The 13,033-nt window shown below is 39.0% G+C and overlaps 1 protein-coding gene across 1 annotated transcript in view; it reads left to right on the top strand.

Moving 5' to 3' along the window:
- Positions 1–10,535, top strand: part of dmd (dystrophin) — a 244,093-nt gene extending 233,558 nt beyond the window's left edge. The window contains exons 80-85 of the mRNA XM_088329820.1: positions 1,030–1,095; positions 1,676–1,834; positions 3,176–3,419; positions 6,131–6,245; positions 6,466–6,555; positions 8,501–10,535. Of these exons, the coding sequence (XP_088185946.1) occupies positions 1,030–1,095; positions 1,676–1,834; positions 3,176–3,419; positions 6,131–6,245; positions 6,466–6,555; positions 8,501–8,586 (760 nt within the window). The 3' untranslated portion in view covers positions 8,587–10,535. The remainder of the gene's footprint in view (positions 1–1,029; positions 1,096–1,675; positions 1,835–3,175; positions 3,420–6,130; positions 6,246–6,465; positions 6,556–8,500) is intronic.
- The last annotated feature ends 2,498 nt before the right edge of the window (positions 10,536–13,033 follow it).

Here is a 13,033-nt window from a genome sequence, read left to right as displayed (position 1 = left end):
GAAAAGGGATTTCGTTGGACATTGTCACATGCTGTGTAAATCGAAAGTTACATTTGGAAAGATCATATCATTCCACCATTCTTTTATTAAGTATGAGATAAATAACTCAACCTCTTGCAGTTTGGATGTGCAGGAATTTTAAAACTCTATAGTAATATTGAGAAATAACTTAAAAAAGAAAAGGATTGCAAAAATGTTTTTCATTTTTGTATCCCGGTTTCTGAATCCATCCATTATTTGCACCGCTTATCCTTAGTAGGATCGCGGGGGTGCTGGAGCCCATCCCAGCTATCTCCGGGCAGTGGGCAGGGGACACCCTGAACCGGTTGCCAGCCAGTCGCAGGGCAGACAACCATTCACTTGCTCATTCCCATCTAAGGACAATTTGCACCGGCCAATAAACCCGACATGCATGTTTTTGGAATGTGCGAGGAAACGAGTGCCCAAAGGAAACTCAGGCACGGGGAAAACATGCAAACTCCACATGGGGAGGCTTCGATAGCTGGACTTGAACCCTGAAACTCTGCACTTGTAAGGCTGAGCGCTAACCACCCTGCCGCCAACCCGCCTATCATGGTTTCTATATTGTTTTATTTTATCTTCAATTTTTTGGAGGCGTACCATTACTTTTATCTTGCATTTTATTTTTTTCCCTTTTTAATTTTGGTGTATTTCTATTTATTTGTCTTGTGTTTATTCTGTGATCATGCTGTTCTTGTTTGTTACCAAAAGTAAGTTTTGAACTTTTTTTTTTTTTTCATTTGCATTTATGCAACATACCAAGAGCTGTATCTGAAACATTATTATTGTTTTACGAGTTTACATATTTTGACCTTTATGAAAACAAAATATATCTATTTTTTTATGAAGAATGATCCCTTTGTGGATATTTACACACTTTTCACATAATTTCTTTTTTAAGGGCCATGCTAACAGTTGGATATGCGCTACATTTTCTGTCTTTAAACATCATCGTTGCAAATCAAATCTGAATTTAATGTTTGCAACTGACTTCTGTTTCTTCCACAGGTTAGCAGAAATGGAGAACCGTAATGGCTCATATCTGAATGACAGTATCTCACCCAATGAGAGCATGTGAGAAACATTCCGTTCACTTTTATTTTTGTTTTATTGCCATCCCTCACTATTTGGCTGGATGGATGCCTATCCTTCTTTACCCCTATTGGTTGGTTGATTTGCATACTTTGCATGATCTCCAATGCATGTGCAGCTATTTTCTCTTCAATCATGTCACTTATTTTGTTAATGCATATTTTAAGATATGTGCAAAATATGATTGCACATGACATTGTAATTTTTTTTGTGTCAGACATTTTTCTAACCTAACTTAAATCATAAGATCTTCTATCCCAGAGGTGGCTTCCTGGCCTAGCACATTACTCTTCTCCATTTCCCTATCAGTCCCCTATTAACAAACAGTTCATCATTGTGATCAAATTGGAATTTGTAATCATTTGTACAAATCTAAAATGACTCTATTATGTTATTTTATGAAGTAAAAGTGGCCAAGTTTCCATTTGCTCTGAAGCCTCTGAATTAGCCTTCAATCCTTTGGAGATTTTGGCTCCGTTTTCTTTTGAGCCGAGCCGCGTTTGCAGCTTTTCCAAAAGCTTTATACTTATATTGGCGTGCTTCCGCGCGTGTTTGTTTGCAGTGATGACGAGCACATGTTGATCCAACACTACTGCCAGTCTCTGAACCAAGGCTCTCCCCTCAGCCAGCCTCGTAGCCCAGCCCAGATTCTCATCTCCATGGAAACGGAGGAGAAGGGGGAGCTAGAGCGGGTCCTGAATGACCTGGAGCAGGAAAACAGGTCAGTGGGAGTTACATTTTTGACCACGCATGCATACCTTGCCAAATCTCCTGGCGCGGTGCCGTTTCCCATCTCTCGGGCTCAGTTTGGCAATCCTTGGAAATACTTACATTTTAATCTTGTGTCTTCAAAGTTTGAGAAGCGCTTACGTTTTAGGTGAAATATTGTAAATTCTAGGAATTGTTGCCATGTTTCTCGGCAGTCTGACTTAAAAGACCACGCATTAAATGAAGAAAAATTAAACAAGTCTGCTTAAAAATGGACACGTCTGCTTTGGTGTCTTTGTTTTGCCATTGTATTTATTCTTCTCGTGATTAAAAGCAGCTGGCAATAGTTTGTATGGCGTTGTCATGTGAATCGTCATCGCCCCCTATGGTGCATCAGGACAGGTGTATCACACCAATATGCTCGCAGGCTGCGGTTTTTCCTAAAAATTGCTTATGAAAATTGCTGCTTTAGATCCTTTTCCGTGTTTGTAAAAAAGTGTCAGTTCGCCAAGCTCTGTGCTCATTGTTAAGGCAAAACGGCGAAATTCATGTCAGTTCATACCAGCCGATTGAAAGAAAAACATCGTAGATCGTAACATCTCAATTAAGCAAAAATATTTGCTAACAGCAGGATAGCAAAGTTATTTTAGTGATCATCTCATCTAATCTCATCTCATTAGCCGTACCGCTTATCCTCATTAGGGTCGCGGGGGGGCTGGAGCCCATCCCAGCCATCTCCGGGCAGTGGGCAGGGGACACCCTTTACTGGTTGCCAGCCAATCGCAGGGCACACAGGGACAGACAACTCATTCGCTCATTCACACCTAGGGACAATTTGGACCGGCCAATTCACCTGAAATGCATGTTTTTGGACCAAAGTCACTTAAAAAAACATTCATTTGATTGGTGCTACATGTAGGTTGTGCAAGCCACTTTGTGGTGCTTTTGTGTGTGAATCTTATGCCTCATATACAACATCAGTCCATATTGGCTAAGTAACAAATATAATACTGTTTTAAATTGACAGAAGGGGTGGCTTAAATGACCAGTTCCTATTTACAGTATCTTAGTTCACACATACTTTAAACTTGAGAAAAATTGACTTTTCTTGGCTTGCATCCCCCTTAAATACATTGTTAGTGTTTGTTGGATCAATGATATTAATGATAACAGCAATTAAACATAAATTATTTTTATTATTATTAGCAATATAATAATGTATTATTTCTTATTTGAAGGGTCCTGGAGAAATCAGAAAATTGGCTCTGAAATTCCTTAATAAGTACTTGAACCTGACCGGGAAAAAGGTGTACAAACCCTGTGCCAGAATACTAACATTTTCATTGGTCCGCAGGAAGCTGCAGGCCGAATACGACCGTCTGAAGAAAGCACATGACAGGAAGGGTCTGTCTCCTCTCCCGTCACCCCCAGAAATGCTGCCTGTGTCGCCACAGCGCGCACGGGATGCTGAGCTGATTGCAGAAGCCAAACTGCTCCGGCAACACAAGGGGCGCCTGGAAGCTCGCATGCAGATCCTGGAAGACCACAACAAACAGCTGGAATCACAACTGCATAGACTGAGGCAACTCCTGGAGCAGGTTGGTTATGAGCATGCAAGCATTGCTTGGAATAGAACAGGGGGTGTCAAACTCATTTTAGCTCAGGGACCTCGTATTAGAAAAACACTAACAAGGGGCTGGACTAATTAATTAATGGCATAAAAAGTGTGACTTAGTGGTAAAGCTTGAATTCTTTCTGAGGCTCACATTTAAATCACGATGATGATCCAGGGGTGTGAAATTTTCCTATAAAACGATTGAGCTTTTTTCTTCCTTAACTCATTCAATGTCAGATGTTTCTTTTAAATCGGAAGTGCAGGTGCCAGCCAATTTTTGCCATTTTGTCTCATATTTGAATGCCTACAGAAAATGTAGTTCTGTAGCTATAAAGGCATAGGATATATCTAAAGAAAGCGTGAACTCATATTTCATTTATTCAAAAAAAGTATATATCTAGCTTTTCTATCTATCTACCAAGGTAGGGTCATATCTCTCAAGAGGGGTGACGGACAGCAAGACAAACACATACAATAACCAAGAACATAAAAAAGGGAAAAATAATGGCAAAAACACACACAAACATTTTTGGACCATGGCCAACCCAAATGCCCAGACACCCAAACAAGTTAGGCACCTTGGCACCTAAGTTGGTCATGCTTTCGTCCCTCCAGATGAAACGGGACACAAGGAAGCGGCCATGTCACTTCGGGTCTAGCTTTTACCATTGATAAATATACTTCAGTTGAACATTGCTAAATTTCTTGAAAAGACCCCTTTCCAAGGACACTTCTGAGAAAAACGCATTTTTTTGTGAAAGAATGCATTTCAAGCAGAACTTTCGCGTTGGTGTTATATTTTATATATTTGTGATATCTCCGATATCTAAACAATGATTTCCATAAACACAAGAGCACTTTTTTATTGCAAGAACACTAAACTTATGCATGAACGATGCCTGAGCTTTGCAAGAACTTTTCATCCCCCGATGTTTCTGGTGAAGGCATCTCGTGATTCAGGTCGCCATGGCAATTGCGGACGTGCACAAAACGTCATCAATCTCTGCCCGATGTTGACAAAGGGATTTCGTCATCTTTTTTAGAAAGGAAAAAGCTTTGAAGCATTAACGGTCTGTACTTATATCTTCCCTTTCTCACCACACTACATGTACTCGGCCTACAGGCTGTCTACACACTGCCCTACGGTGGATACAGGAAGCCAAACTACTGTAAATTCCGGACTATATAGCGCACCTGATAATAAGCCGTAACCCGTACATTTTTAAAGGAAAGACCATCTTGTACATACATTAGCCACAACCCCACGATAAGCCGTATCTTCCCACATTGAGACATGAGATATTTACAAAGAAAGACAGAGTTTTAATAATATACGGTACCTTAACCCCTTAAAGTTCAGACGGCCGGCCGGCGGGCCGCTGGACTTTTAAACAAATACGTGCCAGTACGATGTCACCAGTCACTGAAATATGTCATGCCAAATATCATTGGAAAGCTTAAACTCTTGGGATTCAAGATATATATAGTCTTAGAGAAGATACCTGAAAACTATAAACCCAGCATGACTCACCATTACGTCCCCTAGGCGTCTTTAACTCCTTTGAATGTGAGCAAAAATTGCTGCGTTACATAAGGGACAATCCATAGAATCCAAACGTTTAAAATACTTACTCCAAAACACACGATAATGCCAACAGATAAATAGGAATCCACCTTGAACATTTCTGCTTTTTTGGACGTTGCTTCTTGTAATTCGTTCAATTCGCCACATTACATCAATTTAAAAATAAACAGACTCATAAAATTGTTTCCAGTATGGTAGTTAGCCCTCCCCTTTCGATTGACACATTTTTTATGATGAGGGTCTGTTCATGTTGGTTTTATTCATGTACAAAGCGTGAAGTTACATTAAACTCTTCCTCGACGCATATTTAATACGTGTCTCACTCTTGCCTTTACAGCTTGTGCACCCCCTACATAAATTAGCCGCATCATTTTATACACAGCAGGGTTGAAGGGTTGTGACAAAAGTTGCGGCTTATAGTCGGGAATTCCCTGTAGGCAGTAATTGTGTTGACAAATAGCTGATCAACACCATTTCTGCAATCTAGGTGTAATTTTTTCATACGGAAACACATCCAAAGGCCCAATACTTACTGATTAGCAGCACCAAAGCTATTGTAACATTTGTTTTTTAAACAAAAAAAAAAAAAACATCATTTTTACATTTTGACTTCTGAAAACATTTGTTATGGCACTGAATGACTTAATATTTTTTCCTTCACTAAGATTTAACCTCTTGTTGTGTTTATCAACTGTGCAATTTCAAAAGAAAAAGAACAAAAAGAATAAATTTACACTACATTATTTAACTCGGGCACTCTTGTGCAAATAGAAAGTGACAGACATAATGTTATTTAATGATTTGTCTATTTATTTTTCATGGGCAGGGCTGCATATCAATTATATAAAGGAGCTAAAGCTTTTTAAGAATTCTGCAACATGCAGGGTGATATTTTTTAATTTCTCAGTATTAATCCAGGTGTTAATCAATAATTTCCAATCACGAGGGATAAAAAGCGTACTTTAGTTGTAAATGTTGCGGTCAAGAGTGAGTGCAATCATACCGCGACCCCTATTTTGAGTCAAATAACTTCGGGATGGGTGTGAGGCCACTCGTCCCGCCATATTGCGCGGTGACTATTTTTACATTTGGCGGCGTATTTTCGACAGACGGACTCCAAGGTGAACGGAACGGCTCTGTCCTCGCCTTCCACCTCTTCTCAGCGCTCTGACTCGTCCCTCCCTCAGCTGCGTGTGGCCGCCAGCCAGACCACCGACACTATGGGTAAGAAGACTCGAGCTCACTCTTGCGCATTATTCCCATCAGTTGCTTGTTGCTTTAGCGCTTTAGCAGTTCAACAATGTTACGTTTTCTTCTATCCGGTTTTAAAAAAAGGAAACAAAATTCTTGGTGGTATTTTTGTGTTGAATTTGTATGAATCAAAAAGGAAACCTTCATGTAAATTTTGAGTTTGCAGTATTGACACATGTTCTTGCTTTTGCAGGTGATGACGAGCTGTCAAATCCTTCCCAAGACCCATCTGGACTGGAGGAAGTGATGGAACAGCTAAACAACTCTTTCCCTCATAGTCAAGGTGAAGACATTTGCATTTTGCTCAGTTGCAAAACTCAGTCCTTTCTTTTAGAGCTTCCTCTTTATCTTATTTTTCTTCCCTGTGACTAATCCTGATCTTTTTCATTCCTTTTACCTTCATTTCCTATTTTGTTTGTGGGTCAGGAGGGAGAAGGGGACACCAATGAAAGGTTAGTTCTTTTATTCCACTGTCTGTTCTTCTTTCGAGCAACGATAGTCATAAAAGCATGAAGGGACTAAGGGGTGTTTTTCTCTAAAATAAGGTACAACCAACAGCATTACTGTAAATCCAAACATCACGATTTAAATAAGGGTGTAAAACCTTTCTTTGGGAAACCACATGAATCAAAGTATGCAAGGGCACTCTAAATTGTTTCCCACTTTTTTTCTCAACCACAACCATATTAGAATGTTCTTTATTGTCATTGATAACAATGCAATGGACATTGTTTGCAACGAGATTAGACATGGCCCTCCAAGGAAAAACGTAATCAAGACTAAAAGTTAAAACAACGGAAAAAGAATGTCAGGATAAAAAGGCAAACATATTAAAATGTAATGCTTGGAGATTGGCCTAAGTGGTTATAATAGGGTAATGAAATAATGGTTTGTAACAATAGCAGAATGAAAATGATAATATTTAGCAGCAACAGAAATTCCAAATAAGTCATTAATGAGTTGATGCAGTAATTACAAAACATTTTGGCAGCATTTGAATGACTACACTGTACAACATCAATAACAATCGTTTTAAGATTTTAACAAGTTCCTGACCTCACTGAGACCCTTGGACACACCATTGAAAAGCGGCCTAATCACATTCAAAGGTTCAGAACCCAAAAGCTAGAATGTAGTCTTGCGGAACATTCAAGTGATATTTTCACACTTTAAACTTTGAAAGAGTGTATATTTAGTTTTTATAGTTAATCACTTAGATTCACCAGTTATCTATATAGATAAAAGCTGTTCATAGTTCGAATCAGTATTTTAGAAAGTTCCGCAAAATATAAAATAAATGTATAAGTAGCCTTTGTATTGTTTTGAAATATGCAGAGGGCAAAAATGATGACAGTAGGCTCCAAAAGGCACTTCACCCATAGTTTGGACATCCTTGGTGAATGCAGTTTCTTAAAAGGTTGAAAATGTAAAACCAGCGTATTTATCGGACTATAGGGGGCATCTAAAAACTCCAAATCGGCTAGGAATTTGAAAGTGAGCATTATACAGCAGAGTACGGTGAAGACAATTAAAAGTGCATACAATTCTTATAGGTGCGTGTTACTACCCAAGGTTTTACAGTATGTTTCCAACTTCAGCAATGATTGATCAATCGATAATTCTGATTATTGAAATAGTTTCCCTGATCATCCACCTGTGCATCAATAACGTTGCAAAAGATAGAAACTGAAAACAGAAAGTCTTTCAACAAAATACTAAACAAGCTCTACTACATATCAAGCCAAGAGTTTATTGAAGCACAGGTGGATATGTGGAGAGACTGTTTATCACAATTTACATTGCAAATCAGTGTTTTTGGCACCGTGAGTAGTGTAATAATACAATAATCTGTAATGCCTTTTTGAGTGTCAACTGTACCACTGGTGGTCTAATGGTGAAGTGTCGCCGCACTCACTGCTACGATGTGGTCATATTCCCATTGCAAATAATGTTTTACAGTTTGAATCGGTGATATTTATCAATAGATTAATCATTGCACTATTATATGCTGTAGGAGCCTGATGGTTATACACGAACAAACACGGTAGCTAATTATTATTATTTTGATACTGTTTGACACTAAGTCTCGACTTCTTCCAAATACCCATTATGCTACAATCTATCTTGAAGCTGAGCATACCGTAGTTATGACCTAATGTTGCAAACATTGATTCCCCCACCCTCTCCATTGTTTTTGTTGACTTTGTCTTCCAACTCTCACCTTGCAGGCCCGAGCATCGGCAGCTTGTTCCACATGGCTGACGACCTGGGCCGCGCTATGGAGTCCCTGGTCAACGTCATGACGGACGAGTAGAATGCCATTGGGCCCGCGCCCTTCTGACACGGCACCCCCAAAATACTCCCTTACCCCCCTTCCCTGCCCCTTCCAATCTCGTAGTCAGTAGAGACAAATCGGAAACAGACTTTATAAACACAATCTATTTTTGTGAAAGATTGCAGTTCAAGCAGCGGTGAGTTGACATTTTAAAACAATTTAAAAACATGAAAAAATAGAATCTGTAGAATTAGTAGTTTCTTAAACATCTTCAAGTTGTTTGATTTGAGAAATATTTGTTCGTAAACTTCTATGCAATTGTACAAAACAAACAACAGTTTTGGGGGGTCAACCGAGAAAGATAGAAAAATGTGTGTTTAGTCTGGTCATGTTTGCATCGCTTTGTTACCGGGAAATAAACATTTTGGGTGTTTGTATTTTTAAACAAAAGAGAGCGAATGATTTTAATAATAAGGGGTAAATGTCTTTATAAAACATCGTACAAAACTGTCAAGGTAATGCAGGCATCCTGGAACTTTACAGTACGTTGTGGATGTGTGTCTGTGTGTGTAATGGTGATGGTCCCAATGCAGTACAACACACATTTTTTGTTTTTGTCCATTTGTCTTCATTAGACTTCGGTATTTGACATCCCTTTCCAATGATTGAATTTGTATTCTGTGGTTGGTGCTCAAAAAAATGTGAAAAGAGACTGCCAGAGGGCGGCAGTAGCTCAGGGGGTAGAGCGATCGTTTTAGGATTAAGGGATCCCAGTTCGAATCCCGGCTTGTCCGTGTTACATGCCGAAGTGTCCTTAGGTAAGACACTGAACCCCCAATACCCCCAATAAGCAGGTTAGCGCCTTACATGGCTGCACAGATCATGGCCGCTATTGGGAAATGTGAAGCACAATGTAAAGCGCTTTGGGAAGTCATTGACTTGAAAAACGCTATATAAATGCAGATCATTTCACATTTAGGTGTGCTCACACAGCATACAAGCTACTTTAAAATGAGCAAGTCCAAATGATCTACCCATCCAAAAAACTGAAAAACATCAAAATATTTCGGAATGCCTTCATGATTCCATTGACATTCCTTGATTAAACTAAAAATGTACTAAAACGAATCAAGATTTATGGGAGTCTACATTGAAAAGAAATCCTAATTTACGTATTTGATTGCTGACAATATTTTTCAATGCAAGTCTAGATAAATAAAATTTGTTTTCAAAATAAAACAGTCCAATAGTAAAATGTGTCAAGTCAGCCTTTTTAAAGCCTGATGGTGTTGCAAAAAAGTAATAACTGACACTGTAATGCTAACATGCTGCATTTAACCGCTAAATGACAGTGTGTCCCTAAATATACAAAGCACTGAATACAGATCCCGTGATCTGCCAGTACTACTTATAGGATCCACAAGGAGATCACGATCTTCTTTTTAAAAAAAAAATGTCAATGCAAGGTCTTTTTGGCCTCTGAAATGAAATTCTGAGGTTTTTGTTCTTGCTCTACTGTCGCCAGCTTGATGGAGCACGAAAAAATAATGATTTTGCGCAGTCACTGCATTTGTCTTCTCTGGAGGCAAATTACAGCTCAATGGCGCCGACTACTGTCACATAGGGGACGTGCAGTACCAATTTATGTGATCATTTTATTTTCAATTGTGTTTGTCTTTGATTTCATTGTGTGTTTTGTTTTGATGTTGTGGGGTTATTACTAAGCATGCACGAGTGGCTAAATGAAATTCATCTGTAATCGATCAAAGAGCGACACACGCTTACGTACACAAACACCCATTCTCTACTGCATGACCCAATTTAATTTTGTTTTGATCAAGACATCTATTTTGTTTTGTCATTTTCAACTATTTTGTGTGTCAATCTCACAACACAAACCTCACACCATATCAAACTCAAATATATGCCTTACTACTGTAATATAAAAATGCTTTACTGTACATCAATAAAGCACGCCGTTCTGCTGAGGAGACTTTTCCCTTTCTTTTACATCACAAGCTAAGCTGCAATTTGCTGAACACAAACGGATAATGGTGAGTTAATCTTGAATTCTGAGCATACCTGAATACAAGTTCACACATACCTCTGCAATCTGCACCCTATTGAACATCTGTAGAGCGTTTTTTAAACTGAAGGTGGATCAGTACTAGGATGCGTAATTAATGAGTCAAGTCAAGTCATGTTTATTTGTATAGCTCTTAATCACAAAGAGTCTTAAAGGGCTTCACAGACCACAGATTATTGCAAACCACAGATTATTATTACACCATCCCCTGATCTAAAACCTATATGAGGGCAAGGAAAAACTTTAAGGTACTGCACATGAGGTAATCTCCCAGGATTACCAGGCTGCAATGGATGTTGCAGTAACAAATAATACACAGATATTGTCACATAAAATCCAGGTTATTTGTATGCTATCAATTAGAAGTGTGTTTTAAGCCTAGATTCAAACGGTTCCACTGAGGTTGCATATTGAATCTCAGGGGGAAGAGCATTCCACAGCACCGGGGCTCGAATGGAGAACGCTCTCGAACCTGCAGATCTCTTCTTGGCTCTTCGGATCACTAGTATACCAGCATTCTCAGAGCGAAGGCTCCGGACCGAAACATAGGGGGAAATTATATCTGAAAGATATGAGGGAGCAAGTCCATATATATATATATATATATATATATATACATCAGACATGGGGACTTGAGACTTAGTGACTTGGACTCGAGTCGACTCGAGTCGCTGTTTTTATGACTTGTGACTTGACTTGGACTTGGCAATCTAAGACTCGGGACTTGACTTGTGACTTGACTTGCCCAAGAAAAAAATACTTGGGACTTACTTGGGACTTGAAGGTGAAGACTTGAGACTTACTTGAGACTTGCACATGTGTGACTTGGTCCCATGTCAGTGTATATTATACATACATACATACATAATTACCAACAGAACCTTAAAATCACATCTTAAGCTATCAGGGAGCCAATGCAGGTTAGCTAAAACCCGGATCAAACTTTCTTGTCTTAGTTAAAAGCCTCGCTGCAGCATTTTGTACCAGCTGCAGGCGCTTAATTTTGGACTTGGGGAGACCGGAGAGTAGTGCATTACAGTAATCGAGACGGGAGGTAACAAACGCATGAATATTAATCAGGGTTGGGTAGGGTTACTTTAACTTTATTACTTTCAATTACTTTTGGATTACTCCAATACCAAATTTGCTAATAAAAGACAAAAGAAACTAAATATGAATACAATTATGACTCACAACACGTAGTAAGCTTTCTCTCCTGGCTTTGATCTCTTTGATCTCCGGCAAAACTAACATAAAATGCGACAGAAACAAAATGAAAATAAATCCTAACAGCTTGCCAACATCATTTTTGCCGTTTCATGTATTCCGATACTCCCCAAGCCTGCACAAAATTTAGTAATTGTATTCATATTTAGTTTCTTTTGTCTTTTATTAGCATATTTGATATTGGAGAAATCCAAAAGTAATTGAAAGTAATCCAGTTAAAGTAACCGTACCCAACCTTGATTATAATCTACGCATCCGACTGAGACAGCATAGGGCGAATTTTATTAGCCCTCCTGTATGTTTCTGGTTTCTGCCTAAGAGGGTTTTGATGGAATGATCAATAGGCGGAAATATTGAAACTTTCGAATATGGACATTTTCACAATATGCAGTAGTTGTCACTTATGTGCCAGAGATACTTATTGTAGTGGCAAAGAGATTTTTGCTGTCAGTTTTTTTTTTATATATTGCGCTTATTTTTACTTTTTTCATTATTTTTATTTTGCATTGTATGAGATTTTATTAAATACATATACACTGTATATATGATATATATACACACACAGATGTAGTATGGTATCTGTGTTATCATCAGACTCTGGAGTTTGAGGGTTCTGCACAGTATGAGATAGGTTTCAGAGGTTCCAGGTATCTGTTTGAGACACTCTTTCAGTTTGGAGGTTACTGTTCCCTGTGCCCCCACTAACTTGGTGACCACGCTGGCCTTGACCTTGCAAAACTGTTCCAGCTGCTCTTTCAACCCTTGGTACTTCTCCAGTTTCTCGTGTTCCTTATGTTGGTGTCAGCTGGAATCTCCGCATCTATTTCACCACCATTTTCTGCTCTTTGGCCACCACCACTATGTCTTGTTGGTCAGCCAGCAGCTGCTTGTCACTCTGGAAAATGGTGTCCCACAAAATCTTGGCCATGTTGTTCTCAGCAACTTACTGTAGTACGGTCTATTGGGATTAGAGTACTTCTATACTATACTGGGCACAGATGTTCTTGCATACTTTTCCAACTACTTGGTTGGAACCCATTGTGGAGAGAATCATAAGCCCTGTCTGCTGTTTTTAATTAGAAGAAAATCAATTTTCTGGGCGATGTGAGGTACAGAACAAGGCTGTATGGTTTCACAAATGTGCTATCAAATTGGCTGTCAAAAACTTATTGA

This window comes from Urocampus carinirostris, chromosome 3, assembly GCF_059441175.1.
Source record: "Urocampus carinirostris isolate Australia breed hairy pipefish chromosome 3, RoL_Ucar_1.0, whole genome shotgun sequence".
Lineage (NCBI taxonomy): Eukaryota > Metazoa > Chordata > Actinopteri > Syngnathiformes > Syngnathidae > Urocampus > Urocampus carinirostris.
Note: the sequence above shows the minus strand (reverse complement) of the source record. Positions and strands in the feature narration are given on the sequence as shown.